General features: G+C 49.5%; 1 protein-coding gene across 3 annotated transcripts; it reads left to right on the forward strand.

Moving 5' to 3' along the window:
* Positions 1-2010: 2010 nt before the first annotated feature.
* On the forward strand, positions 2011-14762 carry NEK2 (NIMA related kinase 2). Of its 3 annotated transcripts, none has more exons than XM_066595028.1 (9): positions 2011-2194; positions 6454-6671; positions 7131-7371; positions 7931-8013; positions 9351-9477; positions 10289-10508; positions 11284-11338; positions 12921-12997; positions 14129-14762. In XM_066595028.1, the coding sequence occupies exons 1-9, from the start codon at positions 2099-2101 to the stop codon at positions 14347-14349; spliced, it is 1338 nt and encodes a 445-aa protein (XP_066451125.1). In that variant the 5' UTR covers positions 2011-2098; the 3' UTR covers positions 14350-14762. The 3 variants fall into 3 exon arrangements, with proteins under 3 accessions (XP_066451125.1, XP_066451128.1, XP_066451127.1); XM_066595030.1 differs by having other exon boundaries at positions 2049-2198; XM_066595031.1 differs by lacking the exons at positions 12921-12997; positions 14129-14762 and adding an exon at positions 11733-11893.
* Positions 14763-14997: the final 235 nt, after the last annotated feature.

A 14997-nucleotide genomic window follows, 5' to 3' on the forward strand; every position in this document is an offset into this window, starting at 1 on the left:
CTAATAGCAGCCCCAGCAGCAACAGTGCCCCCCAATAGCATCCCCAGCAGCAACAGTGCCCCCCAATAGTTGCCCCAGCAGAAATAATGACCCCCAATTGTTGCCCCAACAGAAATAGTGATCCCCAATAATTGCCTCAGCAGTAATAGTGACCCCCAATAATTGCCCCAGCAGTAATAGTGACCCCCAATAGTTGTCCCATTAAAAAATAGTGACCCCCAATAGTTGCCTCAGCAAAAATAATGACCCCCAATATTTGCCTCAGCACAGATAATGACCCCCAATAGTTGCCCCAGTAGTAATAGTGACCCCCCAATAGTTGTCCCAGCACAAATATTGACCCCCAATATTTGCCCCAGCAGTAATAGTGACCCCCAATAATTGCCCCAGCAGTAATTGCGACCCCTAACAGCTGACCCAGCAGTAGTAGGGACCCCCCCAATAGTTGCCCCAGTAGAAATAGTGACACCACACGCCCCCCCAACACTGCCTTCAGTAGTAATAGTGATGCCCCCTGACCTCCCGACACTGCCCCCCACTTACCCTTCAGCTGAGGACAGGATCAGCTTAAGCGTGGACTTCTGAGTGAACTGCACATGCGCGAAGACGCGCATTCCCGAGAGCCGCCAAGCGCTTCTGCTCCTGCGCGACAAGAAAAGAAGACCAGATGGAGAATTTGTCACTGCACAGTATATTACAAAGTGCTGTATACCGCCCATACAGAAGTGCTGACACGCACGTGTCACGGCCGGACAAGCCCTTTAACCCCTTAGTCACCAAGCTTTTTTCCATTTTTCCTTCCCCCTTCCTCCTTTATTTATCCATCGCCGTCGCTGTATGAGGGCTTGTTTTTTGCTATTACTTAACGTATCAATACATTATAAGTAAAGAGAAATGGAAAAACAGCGACATTCCGCCATCTTTCGGTGCGTCTTGTTTCTACGGCGCACAGACTGCAACACAAACGACCTGATAACTTTCTTCTGCGGGTCGATGCGATTACTACGATACCAAACTCAGGGTGAATGCAGAGGGCCGGTCCGGATCTCGTGACCCGCAGCTCACCTCCTCCGTCTTCTCTCTGCTCTGCTCCCGCGGGCGCCCAGCCACACATGCGCAGACCAGAGCCGGCGCGTCAGAGTTGACGTTTCTGTGTGGTCCTCTGCGAGGCTCGAGTGCCGCGATTTGTTTACCACGCGAGTTTTCACACGGTCAAATCGCGGCTGTCTGCATAGGATTGCATAAACCAGTGTAATCCTATGGCAGCGGGCACGGGCGGAACTTCTGCGTAAAATCTCGCTGTGGAATTTCCGCCCGTGTGCGTTCACCACAAGTTTTTTCTTTGCTGTACTACTTTTATTTTTTTCACAGATATTTATGCTTTTTTAATTACTTGTTTCCGCCACCGTCTTCTGCGCACAATAGCTTTTTTTATTTTTGTGTCGCCATAGTTGTGCGGCGGCTCATTTTTGCTGGACGTCCTGTAGTTTCCGTTGGTTCCATTCTGGAATGCACACGACTTTTTGATCGGTTTTTATTGCATTTTTTCTAGGAGACAGGGGGACCAAAAAAGCACATTTCTGCCATTTTTTTTTCTGACGGCGTTCACCATGTGGGGTAAATAATATGTTACTTTGATAGATTGTACTTTTACGGATGCAGCGATACCAAATATCTATTTTTGTTTTATTTCATAGATTCTTTTATTACAAATATGGCAAAAGGGGTTTTTTTTTACTTTTATTACTTTTTAAAACAATAATTGGTAAAACCTTATTTTTTTATTTCAATTTTTACGCCTACAGTCCACGTGACCTCGGCACTACTTCCGTTTGAAACACCCGCTAGTGCATCGCGCCGCATCTGTCGCTTGGCAACCACATCTAGGCCCCGCCCATCCGTTACGAAGACAGCTGGGACGTCGCATTTTGTGCTGATTCCAAAGGCCAATCAGCAGCTGAGAAGCTACGAGCCGTTAGCCAATCAGCAGCCGAGAAGCACTAACCAATGAGCGCGCAGGACACTGGAAAGGCTGCAAGTTTAAACCGTTTGTGCCGTTGTGCGGGGAGTCCTCCGGTCAGCCGAAGCGTCTAGCAGCATGCCGTCCCGGACGGAGGACTACGAGGTGCTGCACACCATCGGCTGCGGCTCCTACGGGAAGTGTCAGAAGATCCAGAGGAGAAGCGACGGGAAGGTAGGTGAGCGCGGTGACGGGCGGTCGTCCATGGCAACCAGTCCGCTCGCCCCTGCGTTAACCCTTTCCTGTCGTGACACATAATACACTGGAGACCGTCAGCAGTGCGCCCCTGGCTCCGCCTCTCCTCGCCGCTGACCTTGCATCCTGTTTTTGATGTTTTTCCGCCCACTAGTAGTAAGTCGGGGTCTGCCGCGTCCTCGGTTGGTGATCATACGGCTTTCACTGCCCTGGGCTCGTTATTGGTACCATTTTAGGATGAATACAATCTCTTGGATTGTTTTTAGTTAACTTTTTTTTTTTTCCCCTTGGAGACAAAGTGACAGAAGCGCGGTTCTGGCGTTACTCTGATAAACGGATTTGTTTGGACAAGGCAAAGTTTTTGTTTTTTTTTTAACTTTTTTTTTTTTTTTTTAATGCAAACTAGAGGTGGATGGGGGTCTCCCAACGTAGTGAGAGATGTGCCGCGTCTGTTGCAACTGTACTGCGCCTTTCCGGCCGCGCGTCTCCAGAGCGGTCAGCGGTGTTTCCGCATCATAATCCATTCCGCGGCTGCAGTGTGTGTAATGATACATCTGGAAGGGTCCTCCGGGGTCATCGGGTCCAACCCCCTGCTCAGTGCTGGGTCATCGGGACCCCCGGGGTCATCGGGTCCAACCTCCTGCTCAGTGCTGGGTCATCGGGACCCCCGGGGTCATCGGGTCCAACCCCCTGCTCAGTGCTGAATCATCGGGACCCCCGGGGTCATCGGGTCCAACCCCCTGCTCAGTGCTGGGTCATCGGGACCCCCGGGGTCATCGGGTCCAACCCCCTGCTCAGTGCTGGGTCATCGGGACCCCCGGGGTCATCGGGTCCAACCCCCTGCTCAGTGCTGGGTCATCGGGACCCCCGGGGTCATCGGGTCCAACCCCCTGCTCAGTGCTGGGTCATCGGGACCCCCGGGGTCATCGGGTCCAACCCCCTGCTCAGTGCTGGGTCATCGGGACCCCCGGGGTCATCGGGTCCAACCCCCTGCTCAGTGCTGGGTCATCGGGACCCCCGGGGTCATCGGGTCCAACCCCCTGCTCAGTGCTGGGTCATCGGGACCCCCGGGGTCATCGGGTCCAACCCCCTGCTCAGTGCTGGGTCATCGGGACCCCCGGGGTCATCGGGTCCAACCCCCTGCTCAGTGCTGGGTCATCGGGACCCCCGGGGTCATCGGGTCCAACCCCCTGCTCAGTGCTGGGTCATCGGGACCCCCGGGGTCATCGGGTCCAACCCCCTGCTCAGTGCTGAATCATCGGGACCCCCGGGGTCATCGGGTCCAACCCCCTGCTCAGTGCGGGGTCATCGGGACCCCCGGGGTCATCGGGTCCAACCCCCTGCTCAGTGCGGGGTCATCGGGACCCCCGGGGTCATCGGGTCCAACCCCCTGCTCAGTGCTGGGTCATCGGGACCCCCGGGGTCATCGGGTCCAACCCCCTGCTCAGTGCTGGGTCATCGGGACCCCCGGGGTCATCGGGTCCAACCCCCTGCTCAGTGCTGGGTCATCGGGACCCCCGGGGTCATCGGGTCCAACCCCCTGCTCAGTGCTGGGTCATCGGGACCCCCGGGGTCATCGGGTCCAACCCCCTGCTCAGTGCTGGGTCATCGGGACCCCCGGGGTCATCGGGTCCAACCCCCTGCTCAGAGCTGGGTCATCGGGACCCCCGGGGTCATCGGGTCCAACCCCCTGCTCAGTGCTGGGTCATCGGGACCTCCGGGGTCATCGGGTCCAACCCCCTGCTCAGTGCTGGGTCATCGGGACCTCCGTGGTCATCGGGTCCAACCCCCTGCTCAGTGCTGGGTCATCGGGACCTCCGTGGTCATCGGGTCCAACCCCCTGCTCAGTGCTGGGTCATCGGGACCTCCGGGGTCATCGGGTCCAACCCCCTGCTCAGTGCTGGGTCATCGGGACCTCCGGGGTCATCGGGTCCAACCCCCTGCTCAGTGCTGGGTCATCGGGTCCAACCCCCCTGCTCAGTGCTGCGTCATCGGGACCTCCGGGGTCATCGGGTCCAACCCCCTGCTCAGTGCAGGATTTGTTCCACTCATTGATCCACCTCACTGTCTAATATCTAATCTGTGTCTCCTCCCTCTCAGTTTCAGCCCATTGCTTCTAGTCTTTCCTTGTGCAGATGAGAATAGGGCTGATCCCTCTGCACTGTGACAGCCCTTCAGATATTTGTAGACCGCTATTAAGTCTCCTCTCAGCCTTCTCTTCTGCTAAACATTCCCAGATCCTTTAACCGTTCCTCACAGGACATGATTTGCAGACCGCTCACCATCTTAGTAACTCTTCTCTGAACTTGCTCCAGTTTGTCTATGTCTGTTATAAAGTGGGGTGCCCAGAACTGGACCCAGTATTCCAGATGAGGTCTGACTAAGGAAGAGTAGAGGGGGGTAATGACCTCACGTGATCTAGACTCTATGCTTCTCCTCATACATCCCAGAACTGGACCCAGTATTCCGGATGAGGTCTGACTAAGGAAGAGTAGAGGGGGATAATGAGCTCACGTGATCTAGACTCTATGCTTTTCTTAGTACATCCCAGAATTGTGTTTGCCTTTTTGGCTGCTGCATCACATTGTTGACTCATGTTCAGTCTATGATCTATTAGTATACCCAAGTCTTTTTTACTAGTTAGTTAGCTATTCCTCCTAGCTTTGTGTTGTCAGCAAATTTGATCAGTTTCCCATGAATTCCCTCCTCCAGATCATTTATAAAAACGTTGACCAACACTGGGCTAGTTTTAGTGTATCTTGACACCACCAGGAAGTCCTGGTGAAGTCAAGATTGACAGGGTGGTGACGCCCCCAGCACCTGACTGGCTGCAGAGCTGGATGGGCTGCAGGTCCTTGCAGCCCAGTAAGCTCATTCAGCAGCTAACATCCATGGAGCCCTTCCCCTCCGGTCCACCCAGCGCAGTTTTATGATTTCTTATTGGGGTGAGGGGTAAGTGTCACAGTTAGCCTTACAGTTTTAATATAAAGGCTAACTGTTACACTTACACCTCACCCTAACCCTCCCCCGTGACACAAATAGCTGCACAGCTATTTTCCCATGCATGACCGCTGACAGGATTCCCCCACCCCTACGGCAAAGTGCGCTCCCGCTACCGCTCCCCCTGTGGCCGAAGCAGGCGGGAGCGCATTGAGTGCCGTCCCCGATGCCGTCACTCACCTGGCATCGGCACTGTGGTATCACGCTGACGCTCTCAGCCCCGTGGCCAAAGAAGCCGGGAGTGCTGTAAGTCGCGTCGGCAGTCTTGTCGCCAGATGCCACTCCAGCACCACCGGCGAAGTTGCAGTTCCCGCAGAAGTGCCGCACTGTAGGCTCCCGTGTCGGCTCCCCTTGCAGCAAAAACAGGCGGGAGCACTGTCACTGATGTCCCTGGGTGTCAGTCCTCCAGCAGCATGTCTCCCGCTTCGCCGCCCCCACCACCACCACCACCACCCCGTATGCTGTAAGTGGCGTCCCCAGCTCCTAGGTCCCTTCCAGGACCTTTTGCTTCTTGACCCAATCGGGAGCTGAGGGTGTGACAGGGGCATTCCTCCTGTTAAACCCCTAGCTTCCGGTGGTGTCAAGATACACTAATACCCACTGGGCCTAGGACAGAGCCTTGTGGTCCCCACTTGATACATTCTTCCACTTGGATGTGCAGCCATTTATGACCACTCTTTGAGTATGATCACTCAGCCAGTTGTGAATCCCCCTAACAGTTGCCTTGTCAATCCCAGATTTGGTCATTTTTCCAATAAGTATGATATGAGATACTTTGTCAAATGCTTTATCAAAGCCAAGATATACTATATCCACCGCATTTCCCTGATCAACCCAGTCAGTGATTCTGTCATAGAGGGACATTAGATTCATCTGGCATGACTTGTTTGTTACAAACCCATGCTGGCTCTGGTTAATTACTCCATTCTCATCCAAGTACTTGCATACATGATGTTTAATAATCTGTTCAGAGATCTCTCCCGTTGTCGTCGGGGATCATACAATTCTGATTCTAGGAGGAGAAGCGCTAAGTGAGAAGTCCGCGATCCAGCAGTGAAGTCTGTCGGTGTAAACCCTCTTCCTGAGCGCTGACCACCTTTAGCGGTGGCATCGGCGCTCATGCAGTCGTGTACAAGGGCCATTAAGTAATGAGTGGGAAGTTTTGGCTCACGGACCCCACAGCCCTGTTCACTAGTCATGTGTTCAGGACACGCTAAGCATACATGTATATGTCGCAGGTGCTGGTGTGGAAAGAGCTGGACTACGGCACCATGAGCGAGTCTGAGAAGCAGATGCTGGTGTCCGAAGTGAACTTGTTACGGGAGCTGAAACACCCCAACATTGTGCGCTACTTTGACCGTATAATAGACCGAACAAATACGACACTTTACATCGTGATGGAATTCTGTGAGGGGGGAGACCTGGCCAGCCTTATTGCCAAATGTACAAAGGAGAGGTAAGTGCACCGTACCATGGGAAGCCTAAAGACTGCAGATTGCAGCTATTGTCATTTCAGCCAACTTTGCATAAATTAATACAACAAGCAAATCTAAGAGATTTTATAAAGGCTTAGCAGAGAAATGCCGCTTTATGTGACATACTGCCTATAGAGGCCTATGGAGAGGAGAGGGCTATGAGTAGGAAGCAGGACGCATAGAGATGCTGCTGCTGAAGACCAGTAAGTGTTTTATCTCCATGCTACAGCCTGTGGGAGCGCTCCAGCCGCAGAGAAGACAGAATTAGAGAGGCACTCTGCAGAGCAGTAAAATGGCGATAGATGTAGGATACAAGTCCAATAATGGCCAGAAATGGCGTCCTCGTAGCAGTGTAAAGAGTCATCCGGCGATAGAATGTATCCCTGTAAACTGCTTGTCTTTATTAATATTCTCCCCCCATCATTTTTGTTCCCCCTCAGACAGTATTTGGAAGAGGACTTCATTCTGCGGGTATTTGCCCAGCTTGCTTTAGCCCTGAAAGATTGCCACAAAAGGGGTGACGGTGGCCATACTGTTCTTCACCGGGACCTGAAACCTGCCAACATATTCCTTGATGCCAAGAAAAACGTGAAACTTGGCGACTTTGGTTTAGCCAGAATATTACACCATGACACCAGTTTTGCAAAAACCTTTGTTGGCACTCCATATTACATGTCTCCTGTAAGTACCTGGCAGCGCTGCGTGTGCATCACATGTACTGTCATTCTGGGTCTCCAGACGACGACTGCAATGGTTGGCAGTGCAACAAATTGTGATTTGGGTCCTACACACTTAGACTTGGCAGCCAAGTAAAGTCCTGCTGCATGGATATAAAACATGACATGCTTGCAACTGTAACTAGGGGGATCGTTGGAGCCCCCTGGTGGCTGTCGGTGGACTGATGGCTGATTTGTCATCTTGGTTCTGTCTAGTGTAAATGCCTTCCTACTTTACATGTAATGGCGGCTCCTGTAGATGAGGAGTCATATAATGCGGTAGTTGCATCCTGGTCTAACAGGTATGGGGGGTACATGTAAAACTGTCCCTGTCCGCAGAGCAGCTTTAGTTCTGTGGGGTGCTCTGTGAGTGGTTGCTATGGGTAACAGACAGTGGGGGCTTTCTTATTAAATCTTGTCCCTTATTTTGAACCCTTCCACGGCGCTCGTCATTCTATATGGGCTGTAGGGACACTTCATTTCGGTCAGGCTGTTGACATTTCCCTTGAACTTCTCTTGACTAGGAGCAAATAAACAGGATGTCCTACAATGAGAAGTCTGATATCTGGTCGCTCGGCTGTCTTCTGTATGAACTGTGCGCTCTCTCGTAAGTACTAGGCCCATCACAATCCATTTTCAGGTCTGATTTTGTACCGCACTTCGTAAGAAAAGGATAATTGCCCTAATTTCCACCCTGATAAGTTGTAGTCGGAAGTTTTTGTCTGGGCACATGGAAATCTAGTATTTCTGGTGCTCCGTCATAAATGGCTAGGCCAAGTCTTGACACGATAGGATCGGCTCTTCACCCCTGTCAGCAGGAGTCCAGCACCATGCAGGAATTCTGAATTTCCCACTGGCTTTCATACTACTAAAGAGTAGTGTGCTATAGGCTAATGGCGGGGGGTTGTTAAAAGGCTGTCCAAGTTATACATTGTCATGGGAAAAGGTTCTCCCCTGCTTCTACTCGCCAATAACAGAGCTCTATCATGGGATGCTGAGAGAGAAGTATCAGATTGTTTAACCCATGCAGAGTCTGTTTATATTACAATTGTATAATTTGGACAGCCTCTTTAAAGCCCCATTTAGACACAACGATTATTGCTCAAATTTGCTCAAAAGACCTCTTTTGAGCAATGATCTTTTGTGTCGAAATGTGCCCATCTTTCCGTTTTCTGCTGAAGGGTGATTTTCAGTTCTGCTTGAAAACCATCCTTCAGCAGAACAACTGATAAGCAGGACCGCATGCTGTGACTGCTGTCTATGGCTGAACAATACAGCTAATTACAGAGCTCAGGCCTCCTGCTGAGTTCTGTAACAGCTCCCAGAAGCTCATTTGCATGCGAATGAAGCTGATAAGTATGAATAGCAATTAGTGCCTATTAGTACTTTTATGCAAAACGATCGCTGACCTTTGAATTTTGTGAAAGATATGTGTGTGTAAATGGGTCTTAAGACTGCATTTCTTTAATGTACTCTAAGAAGCCTAGAAAGACTTAAAGGAGTTTTCCCACTACCTAAACTCTGTACTTCCTGGTTGCTGCAGCCTATCCCTAGCCACCATAGTGACTTTCTATAGCCAGTAATTGGCTGAAGCAATCACATGTCCTGGTCAGCAGCAACCAGGAAGAGTGTTTGTAAAGCAATTGTAGGTAGTGGGAAAAGCGCTATTAGAGACAGTGATACTTAGAAATGTACTCTGGGCGGCTCGTCCTGCTAGGGGGGTGTTTTGGGGCAATGATAATATGGAAATGGGGATCTCTTTTTGCCCCAGTGGCAAATCTGGCATTACTAATAAGATTGGCCCGCTGCCCATTTGGACCATACTTCTTTGTACAACACCAAGCATGGTATAGCCCACCCCTATGCTGTTCTCAATGAGACAACCCCTTTAAACATAGTTGAATGTGTTATCCTAATAAATACACTTTGCCCTGTTTCTTTAAGACCGCCATTCACTGCCTTTAACCAAAAAGAGTTGGCAGAAAAGATTAAAATAGGAAAATTTCGGAGAATTCCCTATCGATATTCTGAAGAACTGAACCACATTCTTACAAAAATGCTAAATCTCAAGGTGAGTGTCTAAAGTTTAAATGCCAAGAAGTAATGTGACCTGGTTAAATATATTTGCGATAATGTAAGGCTCCTGTTAGTGCTTCCTTGAAAATAGGACCTAGCCTGTTTTTTCTTCTCAGGTTTTTCAGGGAGGCTTGAAATATTAGCCCTAGTTACATTTCATCAAAAAAAAAGGGGGGGGGGGGGGTGAGGAGTCAATAGGAATACATTACCCAGCCTAGCACATAAATCCTGCCTCCATGAAGTGATGGCTGTGATCAGCAGAGCAACACTCTAAGAACCAATCACAGCCATCGTTTCGAGGAGGCGGGATTTATGAATTGAGCCGCACCAGGACCCTGGAGGGCAGCGTAGTTGTCCCATTAGTAATGCCAGTATATCTTCTCTATCCTGGGAAGTGGCAGCCAAGGATTAAGCATAGACTTTTATAGATGCTTTGCTTATAGCACCAACATATTCCACAATGCTGTACAGTCTCCCACCCATTCCCACATGGGCCAATTTCATGTAGGGTTATTTGGAGTGTCCTTACCCACTGGACCACCAGCTGCCCCTTTCTCTAGGACCTCCCTGTGACTCCTGCTTCAGTAACTATCTTCTGTTTTTAGAGGGGACATATTAAATAAGATGACTGTTGGGTGGCAGCATCACACAGTAAAGTGACTTCTTACTCATAGTGGAAAGAACTCGCCACCAGGTTCTATCTGGGAGAAGATGGGCCAGTACGGGGTAGAATGTAGCTGGGACCCCTCAAAGGCCGCAATGAGTTGCTCAGATGTGCGCATTCGATTAATAACCCTTTCTTATAGGATTATTTGAGGCCTGCCATTGAGGAGATATTGCAGCACTCCCTATTAGCAGACTGGGTTGCAGAAGAGCAACACAGAATATCTGAGAAGCGTGTCCGTCGATCTGCAGAAGTAGAGCGGCTTCACCAGCCAGATCCAATCCCGGGTGATCTGCGGTTAAAGGAACAGCAGTTGCTGGCACGGGAGAAGGCTTTAAAGGAACGGGAGGAGAGGCTAGAACGTAAGTCCATTCTACTATGTTGTGACTTCTAGTACTCCTCTTACACTTCATTAGGCTGTTGCTGTGATCTTCATCAAAGTGCCAAGTCCTGAAACTGAGCTTCATGCCACCAACCTATAAACTGTCCAATGTAATAAAACCGCGGTCACGAATGCAGCTCGGTGGACAGCAGAATGCCAAAATGACTAAACTCTGGGACCTCTCACCAACGTAAACGTCATACTTTAAGCACTGCGGAATAAGTTGGCGCTATACAAATACAGATGATGATTCCTTTACGGGCGTTCGTTATGATGTGAGACTTGGATTCTTTACCCATCACCACTCTTAGCCGTCCAGGAAAATGGCTTTGGGCCGCTAGTTGAGGATTACGGTTGGGCCAGGCCGCTCATCTGTAAATTGGAAGTGCTTGTGATACTGAATGAATGCGGCCTCTATGGGGAAGGACAAGCTGCGTACCTCCATCTCTCAGAAGGGCATTCTGCTGCCACAAGCACACGGCTTAGGGTTTTGTTTTCACAACCCTCAAAAAACTTGGGCTGCATTCACACTCATGTTAGGGCTTTCCGTAACCATTTTGTTTCTCTGTTCCCATACATGTGGGGGATGCTTTTTGGCGTACAGACGCCATGCCCATCGGTAGGTATCTGAAACATGTCCTGTAAACCCCTCCCACAACTTGGCATGGTTTGGGGTCCTAGATGCCCTTGTAGCATCCAATAGGGCATTATAAACTCCTGATATTTATAGCATTTCACTTATTTTTGCCTTTCAGAACGAGAAAGGGAGCTGTGCGTGCGGGAGAGGCTGGCGGAAGATAAACTGTCACGGTAAGACTGGCGTTCTTTAGTTGCCATTTATAACTCTGAAAGCTCCCGTCGATTAGCTGAGACATCACTATTCCAAACACAAGTAAATGGCCTGAAGGCTCTTTTAATGACACCCTCCAGGGTGTTGGGTTTTTCTCAGCAATCCATCCCGGTATCGGTGGCCTCTGCAGTGAATGCAGTTCTGGAGCTCTTCGCTGTGTATTCTGCACCTGACATGACCAGCGGCCGGACAATGCTCCGTTTCCTGCAGGTTATGTCAACTCCCATAAGCAAAGTCTTTTTTTGCCCATAGTAACAAATTACAAGAGAGCTTGCATTTACAAGAGCAGAATATGAAGTGAAAGCTGTGCTGTGACTGATTGATATGGATAAAGACTATTTTTGCTTATGGCAGTTACTCGTGTAACTCTGTGGCGAGTATACAGAGAATGGCGCGATCGGAGGGAAAACATCCAGCGAAAGGGGATCCTGCGGACGGAAACAACTCCTCACTGAAAGGGGTCGGAGGAGGATGTCAGGAATCATTCTGACCAACAGGCTGCACAGTCAGCTGAATACAACGCTGGAGCTCCAACTAACGTGTCCGAATGCACAACTCGCCGTTCCTCCGCACGGATGGTATAACAGCGGGCGACCAGTTCCAGCGCCATTGTGTCTAAGGGAAACCGAAAGACTCCAGCGGGCAAAAGAGCGCAAAACTTGTATCACTGAGCAGTGGGAAAACATCTCCTGGTCAGATGGAGCCAGATTTATGTGCTGATGGGAGGTCAGAATTTGGCGCAAGCATCATGAATTGATGATCCCTGTCTGGTGCAAGTAGAGTCATAGTACAGGAGCTGTTTCTTGGCACACCGTGGCTCCTCTGATAATTGTGGACAGCTGCCACAATGAATTGCTGTTCTGGAGGGCTAATACATTCACTGTTATTGCCCCATCTCAGATAAAAAAAGCCATTTAAATAATTTCTCTGCCTGCAACCTCCACTAGGGGGAGCTCCATAGCTGTGGATGGATTATGTATCCGGATGAGCTGAATTAAAGGGGTTCTTCCACTTCTGGCTACTGATGACCCAGCTGTGAGAATCCGCCGCCAGGAACATGCTAGCAATCGACTGGTTCCTGTGGAGACAGAGCTGTCTTTGTTCTGGAAGCAGGTAGCTCTCTGTACATTGCTGGTCTCATTGAAGTAAATAGCACTCAGCATGCAATACCAGCTGGGGCCACTGCACAATGTACAGAGCTGTCTGCTGTATACCCAGGGACCACCTGCTGTTGATGACCTTTCCTGAGGAGTCCTCCATAGCCCGAAGTGGGAGAACTCTTTAATTCCACCGGCAGTGATCTCCCTCTGGTGCCACTCATAACTGGCAGTGTGTAGTGTGGGGGGGGCGCCATCTTGTTGTGGACACTAACAAATTTAGAAACCTCGAGAACTAGGAGATGTGTCTTAACCAACCCCTGTCGCATGGATTCACGAGGTAGGCCTAGAGTTAGCAGTCTAGCTGACCCTCCTCCATGGGGACATCATGGGATGTGTTTATGGCCAATAGGTTTTCATCTGCTGCTCCTTTTCATGTTTTCAGAGCTGAGAACTTGATGAAGAACTTCAATCTCCTTAAGGAGCAACGTCTTCCCGGCGCTGGGCTGGAGCATGGACTAGGTATGAGAGCTGACAGGAAGCCTCTAGAAGCGCTAGCTGCTTGGCAGGACTATCCGCTGTAGTCCTTAATCTCGGGCTATGAGCTTTTGTCGTGCCCGCCTTGTCTTGTGTGCATACTTTATCTTTAATAAACTTGGTCCGTGTGTTCTTTGGCAGTTCTGCCTATTTCACACTTGGGTTGCTGTAGCTACTATAGTTTGGGGGATATGAGAAGAGTACATGCATGTCCTAGGTTTGAGAAGTACAGGGGTGGGAGCTGGGGCGAGGGGCTGTGAGCAAAAATGTTTCCATTCATTGATGGACAATAGTGTTATTGCAAATGGTATGAAACTGAAGTGCAGACTATATTATCCAGTCCTCTCATTCTTAGAATGAAGCGATGGTGCTGCAGGAGCTGATTGCTCTCTGACCCCCGTCTGTCTGTGGATGCAGTACAGCCCTAAAAAGTGGTGGTTTCAGATTGATGGAGATCTTGTCCCATAACAGGACCCTGTGCGCCTCCTAGTGGGGGCAGCAGCTCCTTACAGCTCATATCCAGTAGGTGTGGATATACAGAGTAGACCTGCTTTTCCTGCATAAGCTGCTGCGTCTGTCCCTGAGGAATGACTCTAGGGCCGGAGCACATAGGGCTTGTAGCCTGTATGTATAGCAGTTCTTGGCCTTCTGTGTGCTGGTGTGTATAGAGTAGCTGCTGTGATGTCTCTGCACACAGAGGGAAGGAGAAGCTCTTCCCTTCTTATCTCATCCACAGTAAAGTAGCAGCATGGAGGACAGTATACAGCAGCACTGAGCAATAGAGATGGTAGGAAAACACTTAACTTCAGTAGTGCCTCTTTTGTTTAGCTTTTCCTTTCCTCTCTATACACTTCAATGGGTAGCATGTAATCTGATTGATCAACATGCTGTTGGTTTTGTTTGCAAAGATCAATTTTTATTTATTTTTTCTTTCCTAGTGTCAGTGAACAGTTTGGGGGGGAAGGAACCTAATCTGTAGAGGAAGAAGCATTTTTCTTTGATCGGCTCTAGTACACAGTTTCTTATATTTGCCTATAGTCCTGCTTTGTGATAAAAGTGCAGTGGCCAAATAAGTATGTAATACTCATATCCCCTCCCCCTCCCTTCCATTTACAGATCCTTCCTTGGAACGATCCTCTTCTATACGCAGCAAAAAGAATGTCCACTTTGGTACTGAAAGTAAAGAAAACCGCAGTGCGAGCAAGTATCCCTCCACCCAAGAAAAGTGCACAGAACTGAAGCAGCGGCTGCAGGCGGCCAATGTGCGAGCGCAGGCCTTGTCGGAGCTAGAAAAGAACTTTCAGCTTAAAAGTCGCCAGCTCCTAGGCATGCGCTGATCTCCTCCCGGCATGAATCCCAGCTGACGGCGTCTCTTAAGTTATTTGATAGATTTAATATATACCCTTCAGTTTGTTCTTGTAGTTTGTTCAGGGTTTGGAATGGGAAATTCTGTAGCCGCTTCCAGAACTTATCTTTGTATTTGATGGTTTGTTTAACCCTTCCCCAACTATTCTATAATACTCACAAATTGTTTCTTAAATGGAACCCTCTGCGCTTCAGTGACTTTTACCACATTGGTAATGATTCTAGAATCCCTGACCCACAAGTGTCGCCCCTCCCTCTACGGTTTTGTGATTGGGGTGTTTGCATTCTCTGCTCTTGGTTATTTTTTTTTTATTGCTATAGCTTTAAAAGCTCTCATAATGGATTCTGCTGCTCTTGAAGAACTCAAACTCTCTTTCAAATGTCACATGGTTTATAGTGGATTCCTAGCGCCTCCCAGTTTACATATATACAGCGTTGGTATAGTAAAATGAAGTGGGTCTCACACTGGGTGTCCAAAGAAGCAGCATAGTTGATACAGACTGGAGTCCCATTCTTATACCCACCGTCTAATATCCAGAGTAACTTCTGTGTGCAGCCCAGTCAGGAGCCAGGCTAGGAGTGACTCAATAGGGTTTGGGTAGGTGGTTGCAGGTTCTTAG

Source organism: Eleutherodactylus coqui, chromosome 3 (assembly GCF_035609145.1).
Source record: "Eleutherodactylus coqui strain aEleCoq1 chromosome 3, aEleCoq1.hap1, whole genome shotgun sequence".
NCBI lineage: Eukaryota > Metazoa > Chordata > Amphibia > Anura > Eleutherodactylidae > Eleutherodactylus > Eleutherodactylus coqui.